At 45.0% G+C, this 23,567-nt stretch overlaps 1 protein-coding gene across 4 annotated transcripts in view; it reads left to right on the top strand.

Annotated features, from left to right (window-relative positions):
- The window catches only part of golga1 (golgin A1), a 75,011-nt gene that overhangs the window by 9,208 nt on the left and 42,236 nt on the right, over window positions 1-23,567 (top strand). For 2 of the 4 annotated variants that reach the window (XM_074637484.1, XM_074637483.1), the window contains 8 exons: window positions 115-147; window positions 1,361-1,489; window positions 1,792-1,961; window positions 2,260-2,371; window positions 2,500-2,583; window positions 4,217-4,342; window positions 4,984-5,079; window positions 5,510-5,605. In XM_074637484.1, the coding sequence (XP_074493585.1) occupies window positions 115-147; window positions 1,361-1,489; window positions 1,792-1,961; window positions 2,260-2,371; window positions 2,500-2,583; window positions 4,217-4,342; window positions 4,984-5,079; window positions 5,510-5,605 (846 nt within the window). The remainder of the gene's footprint in view (window positions 1-114; window positions 148-1,360; window positions 1,490-1,791; window positions 1,962-2,259; window positions 2,372-2,499; window positions 2,584-4,216; window positions 4,343-4,983; window positions 5,080-5,509; window positions 5,606-23,567) is intronic. The other 2 variants (XM_074637486.1, XM_074637485.1) reach the window with 1 other exon arrangement.

The following is a 23,567-nucleotide window of genomic DNA, read 5'->3' as shown; positions in this document are numbered from 1 at the left end:
ATTTGCTCATTTGTACGCACGCAAACATTTAGTGTGGATCCTACGTACTGTTTTATAACTGAGTCCCCTGATTTGTGGCTTGTCTACTTATATCTTTCTATCCTTTACCTGCAGGAATGGATGGAGAAGATGACTGATGTGGAAAAAGTAAATCTTTAAATCTATCTTTGGTGACTTTCAAATAATACACTGTTAATGTGACTGTTTTCCACGCTTAAAATAGAAGGATCAATTTCAAAAACAGTGCTTTCACATCTAACCTGTTTGATGCGGTACAGTTGAACTTACAGTTGGTGTATTTGCCTGTTTAGTTCGGTTTGCTTGGGCAGGTAGGAAAGATGTCTATTGAAGTCTGGTGCAGATTAAACACCCAGACTGAGAAAACCCCTGAAAAGGAGGGTGTGTTTCCAATCAAAGTTGTGCGCTGCAGTTTCGTTGTGGTGTGAGGTTCGTTAAGGTAGTAGAAATCTCTATAAACAGATTCTGCATTCATATGCAGAATCTGTAGACAGCGGGACTAGATTTTGGTATTAGAAGCAGTCAGGTTTCCGTTTGTATGTAGGTAAGCAGTATTGACCAATCACTTTTGAGCAGGCTTCGGTTGAATGCAGGTAACAGTCCGTGTGGAGAGGAAAAGAGGTGGAACGCATCGGCCAAAATGCAATCTCCCACCGGCTGTCGTCTGACGATGATTTAGCTTTTTATTGGTTTGAAATTAGCTTGTAAACTGGCTACTTGTGAAACAATCTGGTCGTACACGTCGTGTCTCTACTCCAACTCCAGTCTTGAATCTCAAGTTGCTAATTGGACTGTAAACAATGAGCAGCGCACAGAAAAGGAAGTCTTGGCCCGGATATCCAGAAATATAACCCCTTGCCTCCAGAGGCTTATCCGTCGTCAGACCGATAGCCGATGGGTTCCGAGATGGGGCTAGTAGATATGTGATTTTAGCACAAATTCAAAAGCTATCTGCTGATTGTGAATGGTTTAGAAAGTAATCTCCTGGTCGAGGCTATAAGCGCCATATAGCCTATTTTTCTGCAAGATCATGTGACAACCATGGTATTATGTATGCGAGCCACCATATGATTGCAGGGATGTTCCCTGATATTTCAGAAAGAGAAAAGGAGTTAAACCATAAGTGTGTTGTGCTTGTGTCCAACTCTGTCTATTTATAATATGTGAATGAGTGACCAAAGCTTAAAGGGAGACAGTGTCTTATTTTTTCCTTGGTCGAAACCAAACAAACAGAACTACAGGTGTGAAAGCACACTTAAATTTGGTTTCTTGAAACCTGCTCATGTCCTGAAAATGGACAATGCACGTGTTCGTTCATGGTACAACTGTTGTGTTTGTTTAGGAGAAGGCTTCCATGTCAACCCGTATAGAGGAGATGATGGAGCAAAGCTTAGCACTCTTCCAGAAAAGGGATGACCTGGATGAACTGGAGGGCTTTCAGCAGCAGGAGCTCGCTAAAGTTAAACACATGGTGCGTACATGTGGAGTTGGATGGTCAGATTTGTAGCATTACGTAAAAACAGTGATGCAGTTTGCAGCCATCTATTTGTCATTTTGCGATTAAATTGCAAATTGGAGGTGGAAAGGATTTGCTCTCTTTTAAAGAGCTATGCTTTGGAGTAAGCACAATCTGTGAGCCTCTGTGCAGGATAGGATAGGAGAGTCTCACTTAGTTTGCTGAGGTGTGATTTGATTTCACCTGGGTCAGCAGCACTTTCTTTCGTGGATGGTATGTTCTTCGATTATGATTTATTTCCCATTTATGTCTATCAGTTGCTGAAGAGGGAGGAGCAGCTGAGCCAGCAGGATCAGGAGCTCCAGCAAAAGGAGGCTGAAATTCAGTCGGCAAAGCGAGGGCTGTCCGAGGCTCGAGGGAAACTCCAGACTCTGGAACAGCAGCACGAGGAGAGCTGCAGTCTCAACTCTGAGCTTGAAATAGAGCGGTAAGAAGGAATGCAACATGCAGCAGTATGTGATTTCTTTATGCTCGTTTCAAAACAATTATCTTGGTCTGTTTGGTCAAGCTTCTGAATCAGCTGTGCTACCATTGAGCTAAGCTAACCTAGACAATTGTTAAAAACGCCAACCGTATCCCCGGCAATTACATTGAGGATTTGCTTGTTAACTTTAAAGTGCAAATCACACCCTACTCTAGAAATGATAAGTTTACATTTGTTGTTGAACTGTGATTTTTGTGAAAGAACACCAGAAGACAATGTGCATGTCACTGAATTTGTACAGAGAGGAACTGCTGCTGCTCAGAGAGGAGGCAGACCAGAAGATCGGTGAGTTGGAGAAACAATGCCAGGAGCTGCAGTCAGTCGTCCACCAGGTGTCTGAAGACTTCCAGAAGGTCAGTCCTGAACACAAGCTACACTCTACTACTTCTGTACTGAAGTTATGAACGCTATTCATTCATAAACAGTTTTCCAATGCAGCTGTCTGTGAATTAAGTGAGTTTGTGAAATGTTTGTGTTTCAGTCACAGAGTACGGCGTCGAATTTAGAGAGGTCCCTCGGGGAATTACAGACTGAACATGACGCCCTGAAGCTGCAACAACAAAAGGTCAGAACATAATCCAGTTGGAACCCTTCATCCATGTGTATGGTCTAAAATGCAGGTGATGCATATCACACTGTGAGTGACTTGTCTTTGAGAGAGTCAGGGAACCGTACAAGTTAGGGCTGTCACTTTGAGTGACTTAAAGTTCAAATAAATGAGGATGAGGAATGTCCTGATCCGATCTCAAAGGTACTTTTCATCTGATCGGTATCTGCTATATTGAGCCCGATCCGATCCTTCATTTTACGTCAGCTTTCACTAAAGTGTTTTTACTTGTGAAGCTTTCCTGCACAGCAACGCAACGCAACGAATACTCTGTCAACACTCCCAACTCTCCGCTGTATGTCTTTCTTCCACTCCGCTGAGCTCTGGGCTGAGGCCCCGCCCTGCTGTGAAACACCACACACCATAAATGACAGCAAATCGCAGTATGAGACTGTTTATTTATGTTATTTACCTCATTTATGTGCACTCGTTTCATTTCAGCTCAGTGTGAGATTCTCTTGCATTTTGCTGTCATCTAAGGTGCATGGTGTTTCACAGGGGACAACACAGACAGACAGCGTTGGACAGCCAACGACAACCACACTCACCATGCCACTGCAAATGCAACAAAAGCACCGCGAGCAAAAAGCCAATACGAGTAATATATTAATGTAATCCGCGCAAAAGATGTACAGACAACGAAAATAAATACTCAACGGAATACAGTTCATTCAGGTAACTCAGGCAAAGGCTGCAATGAAACAACAATCACTGGAGGACACTTTTAAAGGGACCGAAAAATTCCCTTGAGACTGTGGCAAGGCCTAAAAGATTACAGAGAGTGCTTGTTATGCAGGCGCTTCAATTGTCAAGCATAGACATTGATTTGATTTTAATAACTTGGATGTGCTTGAAGTGTGCAGAGTGCAGCTGTATTATCTAGGAACTCCCTAATGAGGACTAACAGATCACATAGCGTAGTCCTAAACTTTGTTGTAGTTTGACATTGTTCCACTTAGCTTTATCTTTATGCATCATTTTGCCATTTGTGGTGTAGAACCCAAACTATACTTCCACACATTGCTTTTCACATGCCTAGTGTTGCCATGCCATTTATTATCCATTGCTAGTTGCGTCTATCTTAGATAAGCAGGGTGAGCATCACTATCCTGGTTTACTGGGCAGTAGGACATGCAGTAGATCGGGGTCACAGTGCATTTTTAGCAGCGACCCCTGCTGGAGTACAATGTAAACTAATTCAAACAGTCTGGTGTGCTTGTAGATTGTGAGTTTGATTTTTTTTTTTTTTTTTTACATTTTCCCACATTTTAATTATCATGGAAATTTTTATATAAAAATGTACTGCCCTAGTACAGGATATCTGCAATATTATGTTGTGTACAGCATGTGCAGTTGTACAGCAAGCAATAAACATCTTGTCAGGTTTCTCCTCAAGCATCAAATCATTCAGAAGGAGAATGTATTCAAGGCAGGGAAATTCAGGGAGTTTCATCGAATTTAGTTTTTTTTAACTAGTTTCAAATATCTTATCAGGCTTTTAGAATAACAATATTAACAATCCAGGTCTTAAAATTGAATTAAGAAAGGGTTAGCTGGAAGTCCATTTCATGTCTTCCCTTGACATCCTCAGTCCGCTGTAACGGAGGAGGACAAGGAGCGCTTGTTAGCGGACCTTCAGAAGAAAGTGACGTCTCTGGAGAGACGGCTACAGGGGGACCTGAGCCAGGACGAGCATCTACAGGAGCTTCTCGAGGAGGTGAAGAACATCTAGAGCAGGACTCAGTTTAGGAACCTACTACCTTATTTTATGTGGCAGATGTTGAAAGATTCCTTCCACTCTGTAATTTATATAAGATTAGCTCTTTTCATAAACACGGACAGCGTTCCTCTCATTAATGTATATACAATAGTATGCACACACCAAATTAATAACTTTCTTTCTTTCAGTCATTTAAGCTAAATAAGATCAATTATCCATTTCTCAACAATTATAATTCAATGAAATGAGATGGATTAAATGTAGGATTAAGTCAAATGTTCCATCTGACATTTTTTGACCATATAAATTACAGTACATGTTTAGGTATGTTAATTGATACTAATCGAAATGATTGGGCCTTTTTATTGCTGTGTTTACAAACAGTATTGATGTAAACAAACATTTGACATCATCAGATAATATTCATAACTTACATTTAGTTGTTGGCCGTTGTTAGTCTTTTTATTAAAATAATTTTATTTATTAAGAACTGTCAATCTCTTCATAGAAGCTTCATTTAGTTGTACATGTTGTGCATTAAAATAACAGATATAGTTATGAGCTTACTTTAAATGTATTTCATTATAAGTATGCCCCATTCTAGGGAATGATAGATATATATCCAATTGCCTTTTCAGAAGTCCAGCCTGGATCAAAGTTTGGAAGAGACCAGAGCAGAGCTGGTGTTGGTTCGGACAAACCATGCCGATACTGTCAGCTCTCTGGAGACACAGGTAAACCACTGCATCTGTTTACTAAACCCACACCTACGTATGGTAAAGCCCCTGAATCTATTATCACTTCCCACAAAATCTGCAAACCCATGATTACAAATACATTTTTTGTGGATTAAGTTGAATGATAACAGCTGTAATATTTACACATTGTACTAATTTTGCAGACATAGTAGGTCACCAAATATCAGTTGATGCTGTTGCAGCTTTCAAGTGAATAAAAAGAGGGCACCTTTATTCATTCACCTTTCCTTGACTTTGACTTTAGTCATTTCAAATCTGATCATTTTGATTTAATTCCAGTTTCACTCCCAATGAAATGTTTACTATGACAAAGCTTCTACAGGAAATCTACTTTCATACTTAGAACAGGTATTGTCAAAAGAAAGGTAATAAATGCGTGTGGCTGTGTGTTTCCTGCCTGATTTAGGTATCCAGAATGAGCTGCAGCATTACTGAGCTGCAGACCCTTCTCCGACATAAAGACGACTCCTCCAGAGCCTACAGAGAGAGAACAGACACACAAGTAAGCAATCAGACACAGAATAACAGATGATGAAATGATGAAATGACCCTAATCAACTTCTTGTTCCTTTTGAAGCGTTGTTCATGAACAAAATCACATGGTTATGGGGACCAAGGAAGCATACAGTAAAGACTGTTTGATAATAGTTGACAACAGTGAAACATTAGGCAATGGCCAGGGCATTCTGGCTGGGATAACTTTAAAATATGTATAATGTACTAATATGTCTGGTTCCTCACCTTAAAGCTAGGGTTGGTAATCTTCTTCAAAAACATTTTGTTATTTTTACCGAAAGTCTCATTACATCCCAACAGCAATCAATAAATCAAATGCTCTGACAAAAAAACAAAAAAAAAATCTGGTATCTGTGGCTGTCGCAGGACCGTAATAAGCCCGTCCAATCATTTCATTTGGCCTGAATGATTGGTCGGGCAACCTGCCTGTCTACCTACCTGTTTACCTGCACGCACTCTGCCCGTGCGCACTCTGCCCATGCGCACTCATTGTGCGTCACCGGAGTCTTCCACAAGCTGCTAGCTTGACAGCTGTGAGTACTAACAACAGCCATGTTTGTTGTTTACGTTCATTATGATCATTTTGGGAGGGTGGCCTGAAGGGACGGGCGTGGCGACTTTCTCGCTATAGGGACTTTTGCAGCGAGGGCTGCAAACTACTTTTATTGGAAAAGAGTTGGCAACACTGGGCTCAGTTTTTCGGTTAGATAATTTTTAAAGCGCACTCTTGCTGGTTTCTCAACATTACCGACCCTAGCTTTAATAGGAAATAAATGGATTCCTGTTGAGTGGCTGATGATGTTGCTCACAGTGTGGAGGTCTGGTCACAATCAATCATTAGGGCCCGAGCACGAAAGTGCCAGGACCCAACGGTGTCCTGGCACGAAGTGCAAGGAACCTATTGTTTTTCTGCAGATTATTATTAGGGCCCGAGCACGAAAGTGCCAGGACCCAACGGTGTCCTGGCACGAAGTGCAAGGAACCTATTGTTTTTGTCAGTATTATTAGGGCCCGAGCACGAAAGTGCCAGGACCCAACGGTGTCCTGGCACGAAGTGCAAGGAACCTATTGTTTTTCTGCAGATTATTATTAGGGCCCGAGCACGAAAGTGCCAGGACCCAACGGTGTCCTGGCACGAAGTGCAAGGAACCTATTGTTTTTCTGCAGATTATTAGGGCCCGAGCACGAAAGTGCCAGGACCCAACGGTGTCCTGGCACGAAGTGCAAGGAACCTATTGTTTTTCTGCAGATTATTATTATTATTAGGGCCCGAGCACGAAAGTGCCAGGACCCAACGGTGTCCTGGCACGAAGTGCAAGGAACCTATTGTTTTTCTGCAGATTATTATTATTCTTTTTCTGCCACTAGATCGCGTTTTTGACGACCTTAGCCATCCCCAAAACTCACGAAAAGTGGAGTATGCGTCAGAACTGGTGGGAAATTCAATGTTCTGGAGTGACTGGGCTCGGGTGTCTCCAGGGGGCTCCATAGCGCCCCCTAGAGTACGCAGTTTTTCAGAGAAAGTTTCTTCGATCTTCACGAAATTCAAGTATGTCGTTGCTCGCGCCCTCATACCTGGATTAAATGATTTTGAGATTTCTTCGGCAAACAGGAAGTCAGCCATGTTGGACTTCCTGCGTGATTTTAGAATTTACGAACGCATATTTGAAGAATTTAGGATGCACAAAAATTTATGAAACTTTACACACACATCCAAACTGGTAATTACTTAATTTTAGTGGTGAAATTTTGCTTGGGCGTGGCATGTTGGCTCTCTAGCGCCCCCTTATGTCTTTCAGATTTTGAACATACCTTTAGGTGCTCGGAATCTCATAAAATTTGGCAAAATGATAGACACCTGTGAACTTTATGTAACTGCATAGCCATTAGGCTCAGTGTGTTTTTATTCGGCTCTATAGCGCCCCCTAACGCGTTGAAATTTTAACTTTGTCAAAGTTGATCCGATATTCACGAAATTTGGTATGCATATCCCACTCATCATTTGAAACATATTCCTCATTGGGTTTCATTAGCCCCGCCCACCCAGAAGTCGGCCATATTGGATTTTTATGTCATTTTTGCGTTTTATTGGCCGCGTACTTTAACGAACTCCTCCTACAGATTTGATCATATCGATTTGAAATTTGGTCAGGACCATCTCAAGACCTCGAGGATGAAAAGTTATTAAAATGGTGAGCGTTCACTTAACGAGCGGACCGTGGCGTGGCGGCCATTTTGAGCCATTCGCCATGAAACAGGGAGTTATTGTAACTCAACTGTACATAGTCCGATCTGCCCCAGATTTCTCAGGTATGATGGTGGTACAGTCTTGAGGACATGTATATGAAAAATTATACTCATAGCCCCGCCCTAAGACGTTAGCCCCGCCCCCTTTCATAACTCATGAACCGTTTGTCGTACAGGCTTATGGGAGGTGTCATATCACTCAGCAGAGAGTTCCTGTTTTATTCGTTAAGGGCAGCCCCGCCCCCTACACATTAGCCCCGCCCCCTTTCATAACTCATGAACCGTTTGTCGTAGAGTCTTGCGGGAGGTGTCATATCACTCAGCAGAGAGTGCCTGTTTCATTGGTAAATGTTATGCCCGCCCCCTACACATTAGCCCCGCCCCCTTTCATATCTCATGAACCGTTTGTAGTAGAGTCTTGAGGGAAGTGTCATATCACTCAGCAGAGAGTTCATGTTTCATTGGTAAATGTTATGCCCGCCCCCTACACATTAGCCCCGCCCCCTTTCATATCTCATGAACCATTTGTAGTAGAGTCTTGTGGGAAGTGTCATATCACTCAGCAGAGAGTTCCTGTTTCATTGGTGAATGTTATGCACGCCCCCTACACATTAGCCCCGCCCCCTTTCATAACTCATGATCCGTTTGTCGTAGAGTCTTGTGGGAAGTGTCATATCACTCAGCAGAGAGTTCATGTTTCATTGGTAAATGTTATGCCCGCCCCCTACACATTAGCCCCGCCCCCTTTCATATCTCATGAACCGTTTGTAGTAGAGTCTTGTGGGATGTGTCATATCACTCAGCAGAGAGTGCCTGTTTCATTGGTGAAGGTTATGCCCGCCCCCTACACATTAGCCCCGCCCCCTTTCATAACTCGTGATCCGTTTGTCGTAGAGTCTTGTGGGAAGTGTCATATAACTCAGCAGAGAGTTCCTGTTTCATTGGTGAATGTTATGCCCGCCCCCTACACATTAGCCACGCCCCCCTTCATAACTCGTGAACCGCTTGTCGTAGAGCCTTGCGGCAGGCGTCGTGGCGCTCGTCAGAGTTTTGGTTTCGCGTCGGTCGGCGTCCCGCCAGCAACCCCGACCCGCGAGCAGGGGCGAGGGCCCTTTCATAGCTGCGTGCAGCTCTCGTTAGGGCCCGAGCACGAAAGTGCCAGGACCCAACGGTGTCCTGGCACGAAGTGCAAGGAACCTATTGTTTTTCTGCAGATTATTATTAGGGCCCGAGCACGAAAGTGCCAGGACCCAACGGTGTCCTGGCACGAAGTGCAAGGAACCTATTGTTTTTGTCAGTATTATTAGGGCCCGAGCACGAAAGTGCCAGGACCCAACGGTGTCCTGGCACGAAGTGCAAGGAACCTATTGTTTTTCTGCAGATTATTATTATTATTCTTTTTCTGCTGCGAGATCGCGTTTTTGGGACCTTTTCCATCCCCAAAAACTCATGAAAATTGGAATATGCGTCAGAAGTGGCGAAAATTGCAATATTCTGTAGTGATTGGGCTCGGGTGCACCAGCGGGCTCGATAGCGCCCCCTATAGAAAGCAGGTTTCCAGAAAAAGTTACTTCGATCTTCACGAAATTTAAGTATGTCATTGCTCACGTCTTCAATGGCACATTAAATATTTTTGAGATTTTTTCGGCCAACAGGAAGTCAGCCACGTTGGACTTCCTGCGTGATTTTAAAATTTACGAACACATTTTTGAGGACTTTAGGATGCACCAAATCTCATGAAACTTTACACGCACATCCAAACAGGTAATCCCTTTGATTCAGTGGTGAAATTTTTTTTGGGCGTGGCATGTTGGCTCTCTAGCGCCCCCTTATGTCCTTTTTGCCTTTGAACATCCATTCGTATACCTTGGCATACTCGTAGACGCATGAAATTTGGCAACATGATAGACACCTGTGAACTTTATGTAACTGCATAGCCATTAGGCTCAGTTTGTTTTTATACGGCTCTATAGCGCCCCCTAACGCGTTGAAATTTTAACTTTGTCAAAGTTGATCCGATATTCACGAAATTTGGTATGCATATCCCACTCATCATTTGAAACATATTCCTCATTGGGTTTCATTAGCTCCGCCCACCCAGAAGTCGGCCATATTGGATTTTATGTACGATTTTCCCAATTTTTTCGTTTTATTGGCCGCGTACTTTAACGAACTCCTCCTACAGATTTGATCATATCGATTTGAAATTTGGTCAGGACCATCTCAAGACCTCGAGGATGAAAAGTTATTAAAATGGTGAGTGTTCACTTAACGAGCGGACCGTGGCGTGGCGGCCATTTTGAGCCATTCGCCAGTTATTGTAACTCAACTGTTCATAGTCCGATCTGCCCCAGATTTCTCAGGTATGATGGTGGTACAGTCTTGAGGACATGTATATGAAAAATTATACTCATAGCCCCGCCCTAAGACGTTAGCCCCGCCCCCTTTCATATCTCATGAACCGTTTATAGTAGAGTCTTGTGGGATGTGTCATATCACTCAGCAGAGAGTGGGTTAACCCTAACTCAACTGTACATAGTCCGAACTGCCCCAGATTTCTCAGGTATGATGGTGGTACAGTCTTGAGGACATGTATATGAAAAATTATACTCATAGCCCCGCCCTAAGACGTTAGCCCTGCCCCCTTTCATATCTCATGAACCGTTTATAGTAGAGTCTTGTGGGATGTGTCATATCACTCAGCAGAGAGTTCCTGTTTTATTGGTTAAGGGTAGCCCCGCCCCCTACACATTAGCCCCGCCCCCTTTCATAGCTCATGAACCGTTTGTCGTAGAGTCTTGCGGGAGGTGTCATATCACTCAGCAGAGAGTGCCTGTTTCATTGGTAAATGTTATGCCCGCCCCCTACACATTAGCCCCGCCCCCTTTCATAACTCATGAACCGTTTGTCGTAGAGTCTTGCGGGAGGTGTCATATCACTCAGCAGAGAGTGCCTGTTTCATTGGTGAATGTTATGCCCGCCCCCTACACATTAGCCCCGCCCCCTTTCATAACTCATGATCCGTTTGTAGTAGAGTCTTGTGGGAAGTGTCATATCACTCAGCAGAGAGTTCCTGTTTCATTGGTAAATGTTATGCCCGCCCCCTACACATTAGCCCCGCCCCCTTTCATAACTCATGAACCGTTTGTCGTAGAGTCTTGCGGGAAGTGTCATATCACTCAGCAGAGAGTGCCTGTTTCATTGGTGAATGTTATGCCCGCCCCCTACACATTAGCCCCGCCCCCCTTCATAACTCGCGAACCGCTTGTCGTAGAGCCTTGCGGCAGGCGTCGTGGCGCTCGTCAGAGTTTCGGTTTCGCGTCGGTCGGCGTCCCGCCAGCAACCCCGACCCGCGAGCAGGGGCGAGGGCCCTTTCATAGCTGCGTGCAGCTCTCGTTATTATTATTTTTCCGCTGCAAGATCGCGTTTTTGACGACCTTAGCCATCCCCAAAACTCACGAAAAGTGGAGTATGCGTCAGAACTGGTGGGAAATTCAATGTTCTGGAGTGACTGGGCTCGGGTGTCTCCAGGGGGCTCCATAGCGCCCCCTAACGTACGCAGTTTTTCCGAGAAAGTTTCTTCGATCTTCACGAAATTCAAGTATGTCGTTGCTCACGCCCTCATACCTGGATTAAATGATTTTGAGATTTCTTCGGCAAACAGGAAGTCAGCCATGTTGGACTTCCTGCGTGATTTTAGAATTTACGAACGCATATTTGAAGACTTTAGGATGCACAAAAATTTATGAAACTTTACACACACATCCAAACTAGTAATTACTTAATTTTAGTGGTGAAATTTTGCTTGGGCGTGGCATGTTGGCTCTCTAGCGCCCCCTTATGTCTTTCAGATTTTGAACATACCTTTAGGTACTCGGAATCTCATAAAATTTGGCAAAATGATAGACACCTGTGAACTTTATGTAACTGCATAGCCATTAGGCTCAGTGTGTTTTTATTCGGCTCTATAGCGCCCCCTAACGCGTTGAAATTTTAACTTTGTCAAAGTTGATCCGATATTCATGAAATTTGGTATGCATATCCCACTCATCATTTGAAACATATTCCTCATTGGGTTTCATTAGCTCCGCCCACCCAGAAGTCGGCCATATTGGATTTTTATGTCATTTTTGCGTTTTATTGGCCGCGTACTTTAACGAACTCCTCCTACAGATTTGATCATATCGAGTTGATATTTGGTCAGGACCATCTCAAGACCTCGAGGATGAAAAGTTATTAAAATGGTGAGCGTTCACTTAACGAGCGGACCGTGGCGTGGCGGCCATTTTGAGCCATTCGCCAGTTATTGTAACTCAACTGTACATAGTCCGATCTGCCCCAAATCTCTCAGGTATGATGTTGCTTTAGTACTGATGACATGTATATGAAAAAATATACTCATACTCAATGAGCTCCGCCCACCCAGAAGTCGGCCATATTGGATTTTTATGTCATTTTTGCGTTTTATTGGCCGCGTACTTTAACCAACTGCTCCTACAGATTTGATCATATCGATTTGAAATTTGGTCAGGACCATCTCAAGACCTCGAGGATGAAAAGTTATTAAAATGGTGAGTGTTCACTTAACGAGCGGACCGTGGCGTGGCGGCCATTTTGAGCCATTCGCCACGAAACAGGGAGTTATTGTAACTCAACTGTACATAGTCCGATCTGCCCCAGATTTCTCAGGTATGATGGTGGTACAGTCTTGAGGACATGTATATGAAAAATTATACTCATAGCCCCGCCCTAAGACGTTAGCCCCGCCCCCTTTCATAACTCATGAACCGTTTGTCGTAGAGTCTTGTGGGAAGTGTCATATCACTCAGCAGAGAGTTCCTGTTTTATTGGTTAAGGGTAGCCCCGCCCCCTACACATTAGCCCCGCCCCCTTTCATAACTCATGAACCGTTTGTCGTAGAGTCTTGCGGGAGGTGTCATATCACTCAGCAGAGAGTGCCTGTTTCATTGGTGAAGGTTATGCCCACCCCCTACACATTAGCCCCGCCCCCTTTCATAACTCATGATCCGTTTGTCGTAGAGTCTTGTGGGAAGTGTCATATCACTCAGCAGAGAGTGCCTGTTTCATTGGTGAATGTTATGCCCGCCCCCTACACATTAGCCCCGCCCCCTTTCATAACTCATGATCCGTTTGTCGTAGAGTCTTGTGGGAAGTGTCATATAACTCAGCAGAGAGTTCCTGTTTCATTGGTGAATGTTATGCCCGCCCCCTACACATTAGCCACGCCCCCCTTCATAACTCGCGAACCGCTTGTCGTAGAGCCTTGCGGCAGGCGTCGTGGCGCTCGTCAGAGTTTCGGTTTCGCGTCGGTCGGCGTCCCGCCAGCAACCCCGACCCGCGAGCGGGGGCGAGGGCCCTTTCATAGCTGCGTGCAGCTCTCGTTATTATTATTATTCTTTTTCTGCCACTAGATCGCGTTTTTGACGACCTTAGCCATCCCCAAAACTCACGAAAAGTGGAGTATGCGTCAGAACTGGTGGGAAATTCAATGTTCTGGAGTGACTGGGCTCGGGTGTCTCCAGGGGGCTCCATAGCGCCCCCTAGAGTACGCAGTTTTTCAGAGAAAGTTTCTTCGATCTTCACGAAATTCAAGTATGTCATTGCTCACGCCCTCATACCTGGATTAAATGATTTTGAGATTTCTCCGGCAAACAGGAAGTCAGCCATGTTGGACTTCCTGCGTGATTTTAGAATTTACGAACGCATATTTGAAGACTTTAGGATGCACAAAAATTTATGAAACTTTACACACACATCCAAACTAGTAATTACTTAATTTTAGTGGTGAAATTTTCCTTGGGCGTGGCATGTTGGCTCTCTAGCGCCCCCTTATGTCTTTCAGATTTTGAACATACCTTTAGGTACTCGGAATCTCATAAAATTTGGCAAAATGATAGACACCTGTGAACTTTATGTAACTGCATAGCCATTAGGCTCAGTTTGTTTTTATACGGCTCTATAGCGCCCCCTAACGCGTTGAAATTTTAACTTTGTCAAAGTTGATCCGATATTCATGAAATTTGGTATGCATATCCCACTCATCATTTGAAACATATTCCTCATTGGGTTTCATTAGCCCCGCCCACCCAGAAGTCGGCCATATTGGATTTTGATGTCATTTTTGCGTTTTATTGGCCGCGTACTTTAACGAACTCCTCCTACAGATTTGATCATATCGATTTGAAATTTGGTCAGGACCATCTCAAGACCTTGAAGATGAAAAGTTATTAAAATGGTGAGTGTTCACTTAACGAGCGGACCGTGGCGTGGCGGCCATTTTGAGCCATTCGCCATGAAACAGGGAGTTATTGTAACTCAACTGTACATAGTCCGATCTGCCCCAGATTTCTCAGGTATGATGGTGGTACAGTCTTGAGGACATGTATATGAAAAATTATACTCATAGCCCCGCCCTAAGACGTTAGCCCCGCCCCCTTTCATAACTCATGAACCGTTTGTCGTACAGGCTTATGGGAGGTGTCATATCACTCAGCAGAGAGTTCCTGTTTTATTCGTTAAGGGCAGCCCCGCCCCCTACACATTAGCCCCGCCCCCTTTCATAACTCATGAACCGTTTGTCGTAGAGTCTTGTGGGAGGTGTCATATCACTCAGCAGAGAGTGCCTGTTTCATTGGTAAATGTTATGCCCGCCCCCTACACATTAGCCCCGCCCCCTTTCATATCTCATGAACCGTTTGTAGTAGAGTCTTGAGGGAAGTGTCATATCACTCAGCAGAGAGTTCATGTTTCATTGGTAAATGTTATGCCCGCCCCCTACACATTAGCCCCGCCCCCTTTCATATCTCATGAACCATTTGTAGTAGAGTCTTGTGGGAAGTGTCATATCACTCAGCAGAGAGTTCCTGTTTCATTGGTGAATGTTATGCACGCCCCCTACACATTAGCCCCGCCCCCTTTCATAACTCATGATCCGTTTGTCGTAGAGTCTTGTGGGAAGTGTCATATCACTCAGCAGAGAGTTCATGTTTCATTGGTAAATGTTATGCCCGCCCCCTACACATTAGCCCCGCCCCCTTTCATATCTCATGAACCGTTTGTAGTAGAGTCTTGTGGGATGTGTCATATCACTCAGCAGAGAGTGCCTGTTTCATTGGTGAAGGTTATGCCCGCCCCCTACACATTAGCCCCGCCCCCTTTCATAACTCGTGATCCGTTTGTCGTAGAGTCTTGTGGGAAGTGTCATATAACTCAGCAGAGAGTTCCTGTTTCATTGGTGAATGTTATGCCCGCCCCCTACACATTAGCCACGCCCCCCTTCATAACTCGTGAACCGCTTGTCGTAGAGCCTTGCGGCAGGCGTCGTGGCGCTCGTCAGAGTTTTGGTTTCGCGTCGGTCGGCGTCCCGCCAGCAACCCCGACCCCGCGAGCAGGGGCGAGGGCCCTTTCATAGCTGCGTGCAGCTCTCGTTATTATTCTTTTTCTGCCACTAGATCGCGTTTTTGACGACCTTAGCCATCCCCAAAACTCACGAAAAGTGGAGTATGCGTCAGAACTGGTGGGAAATTCAATGTTCTGGAGTGACTGGGCTCGGGTGTCTCCAGGGGGCTCCATAGCGCCCCCTAGAGTACGCAGTTTTTCAGAGAAAGTTTCTTCGATCTTCACGAAATTCAAGTATGTCGTTGCTCACGCCCTCATACCTGGATTAAATGATTTTGAGATTTCTCCGGCAAACAGGAAGTCAGCCATGTTGGACTTCCTGCGTGATTTTAGAATTTACGAACGCATATTTGAAGACTTTAGGATGCACAAAAATTTATGAAACTTTACACACACATCCAAACTAGTAATTACTTAATTTTAGTGGTGAAATTTTCCTTGGGCGTGGCATGTTGGCTCTCTAGCGCCCCCTTATGTCTTTCAGATTTTGAACATACCTTTAGGTACTCGGAATCTCATAAAATTTGGCAAAATGATAGACACCTGTGAACTTTATGTAACTGCATAGCCATTAGGCTCAGTTTGTTTTTATACGGCTCTATAGCGCCCCCTAACGCGTTGAAATTTTAACTTTGTCAAAGTTGATCCGATATTCATGAAATTTGGTATGCATATCCCACTCATCATTTGAAACATATTCCTCATTGGGTTTCATTAGCCCCGCCCACCCAGAAGTCGGCCATATTGGATTTTGATGTCATTTTTGCGTTTTATTGGCCGCGTACTTTAACGAACTCCTCCTACAGATTTGATCATATCGATTTGAAATTTGGTCAGGACCATCTCAAGACCTTGAAGATGAAAAGTTATTAAAATGGTGAGTGTTCACTTAACGAGCGGACCGTGGCGTGGCGGCCATTTTGAGCCATTCGCCATGAAACAGGGAGTTATTGTAACTCAACTGTACATAGTCCGATCTGCCCCAGATTTCTCAGGTATGATGGTGGTACAGTCTTGAGGACATGTATATGAAAAATTATACTCATAGCCCCGCCCTAAGACGTTAGCCCCGCCCCCTTTCATAACTCATGAACCGTTTGTCGTACAGGCTTATGGGAGGTGTCATATCACTCAGCAGAGAGTTCCTGTTTTATTCGTTAAGGGCAGCCCCGCCCCCTACACATTAGCCCCGCCCCCTTTCATAACTCATGAACCGTTTGTCGTAGAGTCTTGCGGGAGGTGTCATATCACTCAGCAGAGAGTGCCTGTTTCATTGGTAAATGTTATGCCCGCCCCCTACACATTAGCCCCGCCCCCTTTCATATCTCATGAACCGTTTGTAGTAGAGTCTTGAGGGAAGTGTCATATCACTCAGCAGAGAGTTCATGTTTCATTGGTAAATGTTATGCCCGCCCCCTACACATTAGCCCCGCCCCCTTTCATATCTCATGAACCATTTGTAGTAGAGTCTTGTGGGAAGTGTCATATCACTCAGCAGAGAGTTCCTGTTTCATTGGTGAATGTTATGCACGCCCCCTACACATTAGCCCCGCCCCCTTTCATAACTCATGATCCGTTTGTCGTAGAGTCTTGTGGGAAGTGTCATATCACTCAGCAGAGAGTTCATGTTTCATTGGTAAATGTTATGCCCGCCCCCTACACATTAGCCCCGCCCCCTTTCATATCTCATGAACCGTTTGTAGTAGAGTCTTGTGGGATGTGTCATATCACTCAGCAGAGAGTGCCTGTTTCATTGGTGAAGGTTATGCCCGCCCCCTACACATTAGCCCCGCCCCCTTTCATAACTCGTGATCCGTTTGTCGTAGAGTCTTGCGGGAAGTGTCATATAACTCAGCAGAGAGTTCCTGTTTCATTGGTGAATGTTATGCCCGCCCCCTACACATTAGCCACGCCCCCCTTCATAACTCGCGAACCGCTTGTCGTAGAGCCTTGCGGCAGGCGTCGTGGCGCTCGTCAGAGTTTCGGTTTCGCGTCGGTCGGCGTCCCGCCAGCAACCCCGACCCCGCGAGCAGGGGCGAGGGCCCTTTCATAGCTGCGTGCAGCTCTCGTTAGGGCCCGAGCACGAAAGTGCCAGGACCCAACGGTGTCCTGGCACGAAGTGCAAGGAACCTATTGTTTTTGTCAGTATTATTAGGGCCCGAGCACGAAAGTGCCAGGACCCAACGGTGTCCTGGCACGAAGTGCAAGGAACCTATTGTTTTTGTCAGTATTATTATTATTATTTTTCCGCTGCAAGATCGCGTTTTTGACGACCTTAGCCATCCCCAAAACTCACGAAAAGTGGAGTATGCGTCAGAACTGGTGGGAAATTCAATGTTCTGGAGTGACTGGGCTCGGGTGTCTCCAGGGGGCTCCATAGCGCCCCCTAACGTACGCAGTTTTTCCGAGAAAGTTTCTTCGATCTTCACGAAATTCAAGTATGTCGTTGCTCACGCCCTCATACCTGGATTAAATGATTTTGAGATTTCTTCGGCAAACAGGAAGTCAGCCATGTTGGACTTCCTGCGTGATTTTAGAATTTACGAACGCATATTTGAAGACTTTAGGATGCACAAAAATTTATGAAACTTTACACACACATCCAAACTAGTAATTACTTAATTTTAGTGGTGAAATTTTGCTTGGGCGTGGCATGTTGGCTCTCTAGCGCCCCCTTATGTCTTTCAGATTTTGAACATACCTTTAGGTACTCGGAATCTCATAAAATTTGGCAAAATGATAGACACCTGTGAACTTTATGTAACTGCATAGCCATTAGGCTCAGTGTGTTTTTATTCGGCTCTATAGCGCCCCCTAACGCGTTGAAATTTTAACTTTGTCAAAGTTGATCCGATATTCATGAAATTTGGTATGCATATCCCACTCATCATTTGAAACATATTCCTCATTGGGTTTCATTAGCTCCGCCCACCCAGAAGTCGGCCATATTGGATTTTTATGTCATTTTTGCGTTTTATTGGCCGCGTACTTTAACGAACTCCTCCTACAGATTTGATCATATCGAGTTGATATTTGGTCAGGACCATCTCAAGACCTCGAGGATGAAAAGTTATTAAAATGGTGAGCGTTCACTTAACGAGCGGACCGTGGCGTGGCGGCCATTTTGAGCCATTCGCCAGTTATTGTAACTCAACTGTACATAGTCCGATCTGCCCCAAATCTCTCAGGTATGATGTTGCTCCAGTACTGATGACATGTATATGAAAAAATATACTCATACTCAATGAGCTCCGCCCACCCAGAAGTCGGCCATATTGGATTTTTATGTCATTTTTGCGTTTTATTGGCCGCGTACTTTAACCAACTGCTCCTACAGATTTGATCATATCGATTTGAAATTTGGTCAGGACCATCTCAAGACCTCGAGGATGAAAAGTTATTAAAATGGTGAGTGTTCACTTAACGAGCGGACCGTGGCGTGGCGGCCATTTTGAGCCATTCGCCACGAAACAGGGAGTTATTGTAACTCAACTGTACATAGTCCGATCTGCCCCAGATTTCTCAGGTATGATGGTGGTACAGTCTTGAGGACATGTATATGAAAAATTATACTCATAGCCCCGCCCTAAGACGTTAGCCCCGCCCCCTTTCATAACTCATGAACCGTTTGTCGTAGAGTCTTGTGGGAAGTGTCATATCACTCAGCAGAGAGTTCCTGTTTTATTGGTTAAGGGTAGCCCCGCCCCCTACACATTAGCCCCGCCCCCTTTCATAACTCATGAACCGTTTGTCGTAGAGTCTTGCGGGAGGTGTCATATCACTCAGCAGAGAGTGCCTGTTTCATTGGTGAAGGTTATGCCCACCCCCTACACATTAGCCCCGCCCCCTTTCATAACTCATGATCCGTTTGTCGTAGAGTCTTGTGGGAAGTGTCATATCACTCAGCAGAGAGTGCCTGTTTCATTGGTGAATGTTATGCCCGCCCCCTACACATTAGCCCCGCCCCCTTTCATAACTCATGATCCGTTTGTCGTAGAGTCTTGTGGGAAGTGTCATATAACTCAGCAGAGAGTTCCTGTTTCATTGGTGAATGTTATGCCCGCCCCCTACACATTAGCCACGCCCCCCTTCATAACTCGCGAACCGCTTGTCGTAGAGCCTTGCGGCAGGCGTCGTGGCGCTCGTCAGAGTTTCGGTTTCGCGTCGGTCGGCGTCCCGCCAGCAACCCCGACCCGCGAGCAGGGGCGAGGGCCCTTTCATAGCTGCGTGCAGCTCTCGTTATTATTATTTTTCCGCTGCAAGATCGCGTTTTTGACGACCTTAGCCATCCCCAAAACTCACGAAAAGTGGAGTATGCGTCAGAACTGGTGGGAAATTCAATGTTCTGGAGTGACTGGGCTCGGGTGTCTCCAGGGGGCTCCATAGCGCCCCCTAGAGTACGCAGTTTTTCAGAGAAAGTTTCTTCGATCTTCACGAAATTCAAGTATGTCATTGCTCACGCCCTCATACCTGGATTAAATGATTTTGAGATTTCTCCGGCAAACAGGAAGTCAGCCATGTTGGACTTCCTGCGTGATTTTAGAATTTACGAACGCATATTTGAAGACTTTAGGATGCACAAAAATGTATGAAACTTTACACACACATCCAAACTAGTAATTACTTAATTTTAGTGGTGAAATTTTGCTTGGGCGTGGCATGTTGGCTCTCTAGCGCCCCCTTATGTCTTTCAGATTTTGAACATACCTTTAGGTGCTCGGAATCTCATAAAATTTGGCAAAATGATAGACACCTGTGAACTTTATGTAACTGCATAGCCATTAGGCCCAGTGTGTTTTTATTCGGCTCTATAGCGCCCCCTAACGCGTTGAAATTTTAACTTTGTCAAAGTTGATCCGATATTCATGAAATTTGGTATGCATATCCCACTCATCATTTGAAACATATTCCTCATTGGGTTTCATTAGCCCCGCCCACCCAGAAGTCGGCCATATTGGATTTTGATGTCATTTTTGCGTTTTATTGGCCGCGTACTTTAACGAACTCCTCCTACAGATTTGATCGGATCGAGTTGAAATTTGGTCAGGACCATCTCAAGACCTCGAGGATGAAAAGTTATTAAAATGGTGAGCGTTCACTTAACGAGCGGACCGTGGCGTGGCGGCCATTTTGAGCCATTCGCCAGTTATTGTAACTCAACTGTACATAGTCCGATCTGCCCCAAATCTCTCAGGTATGATGTTGCTCCAGTACTGATGACATGTATATGAAAAAATATACTCATACTCAATGAGCTCCGCCCACCCAGAAGTCGGCCATATTGGATTTTATGTACGATTTTCCCAATTTTTGCGTTTTATTGGCCGCGTACTCTAACGAACTCCTCCTACAGATTTGATCATATCGATTTGAAATTTGGTCAGGACCATCTCAAGACCTTGAGGATGAAAAGTTATTAAAATGGTGAGTGTTCACTTAACGAGCGGACCGTGGCGTGGCGGCCATTTTGAGCCATTCGCCATGAAACAGGGAGTTATTGTAACTCAACTGTACATAGTCCGATCTGCCCCAGATTTCTCAGGTATGATGGTGGTACAGTCTTGAGGACATGTATATGAAAAATTATACTCATAGCCCCGCCCTAAGACGTTAGCCCCGCCCCCTTTCATATCTCATGAACCGTTTGTCGTACAGGCTTATGGGAGGTGTCATATCACTCAGCAGAGAGTTCCTGTTTTATTCGTTAAGGGTAGCCCCGCCCCCTACACATTAGCCCCGCCCCCTTTCATAACTCATGAACCGTTTGTCGTAGAGTCTTGCGGGAGGTGTCATATCACTCAGCAGAGAGTGCCTGTTTCATTGGTAAATGTTATGCCCGCCCCCTACACATTAGCCCCGCCCCCTTTCATAACTCATGATCCGTTTGTAGTAGAGTCTTGTGGGAAGTGTCATATCACTCAGCAGAGAGTGCCTGTTTCATTGGTGAATAGTATGGCCGCCCCCTACACATTAGCCCCGCCCCCTTTCATATCTCATGAACCGTTTGTAGTAGAGTCTTGTGGGAAGTGTCATATCACTCAGCAGAGAGTTCATGTTTCATTGGTAAATGTTATGCCCGCCCCCTACACATTAGCCCCGCCCCCTTTCATATCTCATGAACCGTTTGTAGTAGAGTCTTGTGGGAAGTGTCATATCACTCAGCAGAGAGTTCATGTTTCATTGGTAAATGTTATGCCCGCCCCCTACACATTAGCCCCGCCCCTTTCATAACTTATGATCCGTTTGTGGTAGAGTCTTGTGGGATGTGTCATATCACTCAGCAGAGAGTGCCTGTTTCATTGGTGAAGGTTATGCCCGCCCCCTACACATTAGCCCCGCCCCCTTTCATAACTCATGATCCGTTTGTCGTAGAGTCTTGTGGGAAGTGTCATATAACTCAGCAGAGAGTTCCTGTTTCATTGGTGAATGTTATGCCCGCCCCCTACACATTAGCCACGCCCCCCTTCATAACTCGTGAACCGCTTGTCGTAGAGCCTTGCGGCAGGCGTCGTGGCGCTCGTCAGAGTTTCGGTTTCGCGTCGGTCGGCGTCCCGCCAGCAACCCCGACCCGCGAGCAGGGGCGAGGGCCCTTTCATAGCTGCGTGCAGCTCTCGTTATTATTATTATTATTATTAGGGCCCGAGCACGAAAGTGCCAGGACCCAACGGTGTCCTGGCACGAAGTGCAAGGAACCTATTGTTTTTCTGCAGATTATTATTATTATTATTATTATTATTCTTTTTCTGCCACTAGATCGCGTTTTTGACGACCTTAGCCATCCCCAAAACTCACGAAAAGTGGAGTATGCGTCAGAACTGGTGGGAAATTCAATGTTCTGGAGTGACTGGGCTCGGGTGTCTCCAGGGGGCTCCATAGCGCCCCCTAGAGTACGCAGTTTTTCAGAGAAAGTTTCTTCGATCTTCACGAAATTCAAGTATGTCATTGCTCACGCCCTCATACCTGGATTAAATGATTTTGAGATTTCTCCGGCAAACAGGAAGTCAGCCATGTTGGACTTCCTGCGTGATTTTAGAATTTACGAACGCATATTTGAAGACTTTAGGATGCACAAAAATTTATGAAACTTTACACACACATCCAAACTAGTAATTACTTAATTTTAGTGGTGAAATTTTCCTTGGGCGTGGCATGTTGGCTCTCTAGCGCCCCCTTATGTCTTTCAGATTTTGAACATACCTTTAGGTACTCGGAATCTCATAAAATTTGGCAAAATGATAGACACCTGTGAACTTTATGTAACTGCATAGCCATTAGGCTCAGTTTGTTTTTATACGGCTCTATAGCGCCCCCTAACGCGTTGAAATTTTAACTTTGTCAAAGTTGATCCGATATTCATGAAATTTGGTATGCATATCCCACTCATCATTTGAAACATATTCCTCATTGGGTTTCATTAGCCCCGCCCACCCAGAAGTCGGCCATATTGGATTTTGATGTCATTTTTGCGTTTTATTGGCCGCGTACTTTAACGAACTCCTCCTACAGATTTGATCATATCGATTTGAAATTTGGTCAGGACCATCTCAAGACCTTGAAGATGAAAAGTTATTAAAATGGTGAGTGTTCACTTAACGAGCGGACCGTGGCGTGGCGGCCATTTTGAGCCATTCGCCAGTTATTGTAACTCAACTGTACATAGTCCGATCTGCCCCAAATCTCTCAGGTATGATGTTGCTCCAGTACTGATGACATGTATATGAAAAAATATACTCATACTCAATGAGCTCCGCCCACCCAGAAGTCGGCCATATTGGATTTTATGTACGATTTTCCCAATTTTTGCGTTTTATTGGCCGCGTACTCTAACGAACTCCTCCTACAGATTTGATCATATCGATTTGAAATTTGGTCAGGACCATCTCAAGACCTTGAGGATGAAAAGTTATTAAAATGGTGAGTGTTCACTTAACGAGCGGACCGTGGTGTGGCGGCCATTTTGAGCCATTCGCCATGAAACAGGGAGTTATTGTAACTCAACTGTACATAGTCCGATCTGCCCCAGATTTCTCAGGTATGATGGTGGTACAGTCTTGAGGACATGTATATGAAAAATTATACTCATAGCCCCGCCCTAAGACGTTAGCCCCGCCCCCTTTCATATCTCATGAACCGTTTGTCGTACAGGCTTATGGGAGGTGTCATATCACTCAGCAGAGAGTTCCTGTTTTATTGGTTAAGGGTAGCCCCGCCCCCTACACATTCGCCCCGCCCCCTTTCATAACTCATGATCCGTTTGTCGTAGAGTCTTGTGGGAAGTGTCA

The sequence above is a fragment of the Sebastes fasciatus genome, chromosome 6 (genome assembly GCF_043250625.1).
Source record: "Sebastes fasciatus isolate fSebFas1 chromosome 6, fSebFas1.pri, whole genome shotgun sequence".
NCBI classification, from domain to species: Eukaryota; Metazoa; Chordata; class Actinopteri; order Perciformes; family Sebastidae; genus Sebastes; species Sebastes fasciatus.
Note: the sequence above shows the minus strand (reverse complement) of the source record. Positions and strands in the feature narration are given on the sequence as shown.